At 43.8% G+C, this 6,199-nt stretch overlaps 1 protein-coding gene across 1 annotated transcript; it reads right to left on the reverse strand.

Annotated features, from left to right (window-relative positions):
- Positions 1-1,033: 1,033 nt before the first annotated feature.
- LOC134483437 (disks large homolog 5-like) lies at positions 1,034-5,743 on the reverse strand. Its single transcript, XM_063278705.1, has 5 exons — positions 5,577-5,743; positions 4,383-4,542; positions 3,017-3,160; positions 2,223-2,385; positions 1,034-1,508 (listed from the first exon to the last, which is right to left on the reverse strand). Exons 1-5 carry the CDS (start codon positions 5,689-5,691, stop codon positions 1,479-1,481), a joined length of 612 nt encoding a protein of 203 aa, XP_063134775.1. The 5' UTR covers positions 5,692-5,743; the 3' UTR covers positions 1,034-1,478.
- Positions 5,744-6,199: the final 456 nt, after the last annotated feature.

Consider the following 6,199-nt stretch of genomic DNA (forward strand, 5'->3'; position numbering starts at 1 on the left):
AGTCTCTTCGGTATTTCATCAGATGTGCTTAATGTATATAATCATCGATAGTAAGTGAAAGATCTGTTTGGAATTGAAACTAAGTGATGCTGGACGATGATCCTGAATGCACAATGAGCAGTGGAGGCACCAGAGCCCGGTATGGATGCCTAGCAGCCTACCACATTGAGCAGGCACCGCTCAACCACCTGTACATACACATCTCCTGAGATTTCTCTCCTTAATTGAAGGTGATCGTGTCCATCTAGTACAGCACATGCCCTGGAAGGACAAAAGGTACCTGCAGGAACTGTGGTGATGACTCCCAGGTTAGAGCATCTGCTCCTCTCTCAGAAGAACCACATGGTCCCTAACAATCATCTACAATGGGGAATGCTATTGCCTCTTTTGGATCATGAGGGAAATGCACTCAGGAGTGCATACATACATCCATACACTTGAAAAAAAAAGATCCATTGACTTAAATGATAAAAATAAATATAATCAGCAACAATAAAAAACACAGCATATGAATGATCAAGTGAAACAGCACCTATAAAAACCTATTTCCCAAAATGACGTTGATGGTCATTATCTTTGTGGTTTAATGCTAATGCTGTATTGTAAGAAAAACTGAGGCACATGGTTCTCCATTAGGATTATTCTATATTCCTTTGTGAAAGTTGTCATTCTTTCTGCAGCTCTACAGGCATGAGTGTGTGTTACTCAATATTTGGTACACACAGTCAATAAGGAATGTGTGTTGTAGACTGATATAGACTAGGATGAGCAGAACACATGACAGCATGGATACAGTATGTCAGTGATTACATCATAAAGTGTGTGTCCATAAAAAAAGTCACATTATCCACACAAAAGACACTATCACCCTGTGTACCCCTTGGTGGCTTTGAATTCCCTATTTACCCATGCTGCCTGGACCATGCAAAGATCCATATCCAGCTGTCAGTTCTAAGTCTACAGGAGGGGAAAGGACCCTTGAATAAGATGGTCTTAAGAGTCAAGAGTTACAAATCAATTTTTATTCATAAGGAATACAATTTACAAAAAAACAGGCATAAAATGAACAACTAAAATGGTATAAAAAATGAAAAACAGTAACAAGAATATATAACTATGAAATAACAAAAAGAAAACTTCAATGAAAATCATAACCAAAAATATTTCTTAACAGCATATTCTTAATGAACATTTAGAAACACAGTTGTAGTGCTGTTTCTCCTCTAGGACATGAGACATCAAGGCAGTCCCCTCAGATGTCTCTCAAATGGTGTTGTCGGGATGAGAGAGGAGAAAGTCCTCAAGGAGACAGGCTGGCATACAGATACATAAATTTAGGGTCTCTAAACATTGAGGAAATTAACTGAGAAGAAGAATATTCCCCCCCAAAAAGTCTTTGACTGTTGAGGATTGTCGTCAGCAGGGAACTCCTGAGAAGGAAACTTACTCTTCAGGGGGCTGTCTTCCTGGGATCCGTCCTATTCCATGTCTCCTGCAGTTTCTGAGACCTGGGAGGAGAAGGCAGCTATTAAGACACTGATTTGGTGGGGACATGCATACCAGCTGTCAAGTTGCTGCCTTCTGTCCCTTCAGCTGCATTGGACAGACAACACTGACCTTTCACTGAAATCATTGCTGATATCTCTGCAGGCTGGGGAACATCACCAGCAACCCTCACAGTACTGTGGGAGAACAAGCTGCTCCTCAGACTCTACCAGTGCAAACCAAGAATGGGGAAATGGGGAGAGACCTAATTGGGGTGCAGGAAGAAAGGAGAAGGCCACATGATACCCAGATCAAAGCCAATGACCAGGACTCATTTGCCATTTGCACTTGGTTCTTATCCCTACAAGGTGCTTCCAACCATCACATGACCCCTGCATGACCTTTGTCACACGACCAAGAACTCGTTCAAAACTCTTCATAGCATCCAATCTGTGATAGGGAGATGCAGTCATGTGACATGTTATTCCTCTGTCACCATTTCTGGACTGCAGTTTCAGAAAGGGCAGAGAAGTATAATTGCCAACAATTCGGTTTCTGAAGAGTGGTTAACATCCCAGAATACTTGTGCATAGACAGAGCAATGAATAACTCTATCACATGAGGTGGGTGACTGACTGGGTGTGGGGAGATTAGAAAGATGATAGGGGAAGCAAAGATGTATCCAATAGGCAAATGGTATCAGACATTGTTAATCTGACTCAGCTGCTTGTTCCTACCAAGTTTTGCTGGGTCTGGAGGTTGCTGGTCTTCTCCTGTTCGTCTTCATCATTCGGGTTCAACTCAAACAAATATCGCTGTAACTCCTTGCTCTCCTGCTTCAATGTGACCAACTTCTTCTTCATACATGCCTGGTCCATCAGGAGCCGGCTGTGCAGGTTGCTGGAAACACACTCTGCATAGTAAGATCCTGAAGCCTCATCCTCCCATTCCAACTGCCAAATCCCACAAAGTCCACCAGGACCCAGATACCCATAAAGACTTCATAGAATACATCTCCATACATGTAAGGCTGCTGCACAAACAGCAAACGGCCAATCCAGGGAAGAATAAATTGTTCTGTGACCCAAGCACGAATAAGAGTCCATGTCTGTCCAAAAGAACAAGGGATCTACAACTATCCATGAAAGCCCAATGCATCTGGGCAACATCAATTAGTAGGCGGCAAATAACCACAAGAGGACAGTAGAACCAAGGGAGGTCATGCAAACCATTTGGTCCACACATTGAGCTTTGTTAAACCTGGTATGACCCCAGAGCCGCAGGTTGGCCTAATAACACTCTGATGCCTGAATCAGTGTAGTTCTATCCAGAGCCTTCTAAAGATGCATAGACACTGTGGTGATAACTGACAGTCTCTTATGGAACTGAATCTGAGTCCAAAAGACCCACGGCACAGTGATATTTAAACAGCAGAAGACATGGACCCAGAGCTGCAGACCCTCCGGTCCAGAACAAAGAGAGGCGGACATGGCCATTCCACAAGTGATGGGCCCTTCTGACCAGTACTTACCGATAGAAGTTAATCTCCTTCTTTAGCTCCTGAAATTTCTCACGATGTTCAATGTTCTTTGTGTCTAAGTTGTGCAGTAATGACATGACCTCTTTCTCCTTTATCTTCAAGTTTTCATAAAATGGATTTGCCCTGAAGTAGGGGCTGGCCCCAGGAAGATAGAACCCAATGAACATCGAGGTTTAGGATTATATGAACTCAGGCTGTGTCCTTTACTACCCCAGCCCTCGAAGGACACTTTCTGAATTCTACATATTTGGATCTTCTTCAGCTTCAGAAACTTGGAATTGTGTGCCCAGGACAACAGATGCTAAGCACCCAGATAAAGGGTTCCCTGGCTCACTTTTTTCAATCAGGAGGGCTGGATCTGCATTCAAACCTGTTATGCTGTCAAGAGCCTTGGCCACAGAGCTTATCCAACCACACACACACACACACACACACACACACACACACACACACACACATACACGCACACACACACGCATGCACATTCAGAAACCTCTGATTTCATTTTTCCTGTTTTGACAAGTGGAATGCTACAAGCCGATTAACTAATATTCTAGAGGCAGACAGTACACATAGTTCTGGAGATGAGACCAGATATTGCCACAAACTTATAATCTGCCCAAGGCATACAAATGTATAGACAAATGTGACCACACAGGCAAAGAACTGTGCTGGTGAAAGTGGGGCTTCCAAAATAAAGCACTTACACCTCCATGAAACTATTATACGGGTAAATCCTGAGGTCAAAAAACAGACCCCTAAATTCCAAGGGGGGAGGGATAGAGAAACATATAAAAGTTGTGCATATGCATGCAGACCTGTGCACACACAGACACACAAACTGGGACACACCCACAAGAAAAGAAAAGTAAACAGACTCAGAGAATGAGAAAGAGAGACAAATATGGAAAGAGCACAATGAGAATCAGTAGAAATGTATGCACCATTACTGTCTCAGAGTGTAAGGCCCACAGACAAGAAGGACCAGGCCAGAGCCTCAGAACTTCTAGTTAAGCATTGATATGAACAATGTGGGACCTGTCACCTAAGGGTGCTGCCATGAGATGATAGCATTCAGTCACCTTCCTAGCAAGTACAAACACTCTCCACAAACTCACAGCACCTAGAACCTTGCAAAGCTACCACCTGTCAAGGGCTTTCCAATTGTACACTGGGAACTCATGCTCCAGTGACTTTATCCCTGAAATCTTCACTCAGATCGCAAGTTCAGATTTTCAACAGGCGGAATCAGAGAGTCTATTTTCAAACTCACTCCTCAGTAAGGGTCAGGTTCTGAATCTCCTCTCTATGGGAGATGAGGTTTAGAACAAGGTCGTTTGGTTGGAGCAATGCATACCTCTTGCTCATGGATCCACCTGTCACATAAAGGAGGCGATCTGTCAGCTCATTTCTCTCCTTGGTAGTTAGCTCCAGTTCTCTATTCAGCCTCTCCTCTTCCTCGTTGGCCTGCACCTTGTTTAGGACATTTTCAGGGGATGACGTCTGTCTGCAGGCCTCTGTAGGTAGAAGAACACAAGTGAACCCGCATGGGGCGAATGCATAGAGCATACACAGACCACAGTGAGGTCCAAACAGGAGAACATGCTTGGAAGCCAGTGTCACTGCAAGGAGTTTGGTCTATGTGTAAGAGGCATCCTAAGTGGATCACAGTTCCCCCACTACTATATAGAGACCAAGAGATGTAAGCAGCCAGGTGTTCCCTATGCCCGCCCACACAGGCTTACAAGTACCAGAGAGATGCCTTCTCCAGGATTATTATCAGGTACGCAGGCTACAACCTGGTTTCAGGACCCTCACCCCTCTGGTTTCAGAAGTCAGATCATCAATTCAGCATCCACAATGACTTGATTGATCAGGGATACTCAGATATTCTACACTGTTATTCTAGTCCAATAACTTTGCATTAAAAAGTCATGTAGGGGGAGGACATGGTCAACAGACTTATTAATTCCCCCTACTGAAATGACAAATGCCCCAGAAGTGCCAATAGGTTACAGGCTCTTTCTCTACCTGCTCCATATAGTTTGGCTACTGTAGAAAAATATCTGCCACACAGAACCTCTAATATATGAAGGTAAGATTGGCCCTGTCAGCCAGAGGTATTCAGAGGAGTTCTAAGAATATAAGGTCATGGCCAGGAGCACAGTTCTCTCCCTCTTACCACTGTCAGATAGTCACTGAATTTAAAGAAGCAATGAAAGTGAAGTACAGTGATGCCCTGTTTAATTCAGAAAAGTTATACCCTCCATGCCTCCTGATGGTGTTATTATATCAATTTAACATACCGAATGCACTGTAAAAGTAAAGACTAGAAGTTCACCCAATAATAGCATAGGCATTGGCATATCCTCCATGTGGTTATGGAGAAACTAATGATGTGAAAACCTTGACTTTCAGGAATTGAGATAATCATGGAATTCAATATCTGTGGAGATGTTCCAGTGGTTGTGGCCCATTACTAAAAAGGCCAGCGGAAGACACCCACACACACCCCTGACAGGAAGCTCAACATACTCTGCCCAGAACTTACTCCACATTCCCCATGTCCTGTGTCCATCATTACTTTTAGGTTTCGTTTGCTTCACTCTAGACTCTTCTCTATCAACATCAACTCTCCCAAAGCGCCTACAAAGACGGGCAAACATGCCTGTGGATATATCCTTTGGACACTAAGAGAAAAAGTAGGGAATTGGTTGTCACAACGATACTGGTGACATCACAGGGATTCCAAGGTCTCTCTAGGAGACAATAGAATGTCCACGAAGGGACTGCTGATGTCCCGGAGAACAGACTTTGCCTCCCTGCTAATGTTCTCCCTGTACTGAGCAAAAGCTGATGTGCCCTTTTCAGGAGACTTCCCTGTGGCATAGTCACTGAGCACCACATGCTTCCAAAGCCAAATTTGACTCTAGGCTTGATTGGAAAAACCTAAGTCATTGCTATGTATCTAAATGAGTGTTTCCTCCCCAATCCCTGCACAGAAATGTTTCATCCTACCTCAAATTCTCCTCAGTCAGCAATATTACCCATTAAAGATTACTGAGAAATCACACCAGTTAATATAAGTAGCCAAAGAGGTCTCCTGTCTCATCATGTGCAGGTGCATGAAATCACACCCAGAAATAGCCTGTCGGGTAGGTTGCGATGTGGGTG

The sequence above is a fragment of the Rattus norvegicus genome, chromosome 19, assembly GCF_036323735.1.
Source record: "Rattus norvegicus strain BN/NHsdMcwi chromosome 19, GRCr8, whole genome shotgun sequence".
Lineage (NCBI taxonomy): Eukaryota > Metazoa > Chordata > Mammalia > Rodentia > Muridae > Rattus > Rattus norvegicus.

Excerpts from the sequence above, each read along its gene's own strand:
- LOC134483437 (XM_063278705.1), bottom strand. The coding sequence starts at position 5,691 with ATGTTTGCCCGTCTTTGTAGGCGCTTTGGGAGAGTTGATGTTGATAGA. Across the intron at positions 4,543-5,576 it reads CAGGACATGGGGAATGTGGA|AGGCCTGCAGACAGACGTCA; the intron begins GTAAGTTCTGGG and ends TTCTACCTACAG. Across the intron at positions 1,509-2,222 it reads TCCAGACCCAGCAAAACTTG|GTCTCAGAAACTGCAGGAGA; the intron begins GTAGGAACAAGC and ends TTCTCCTCCCAG.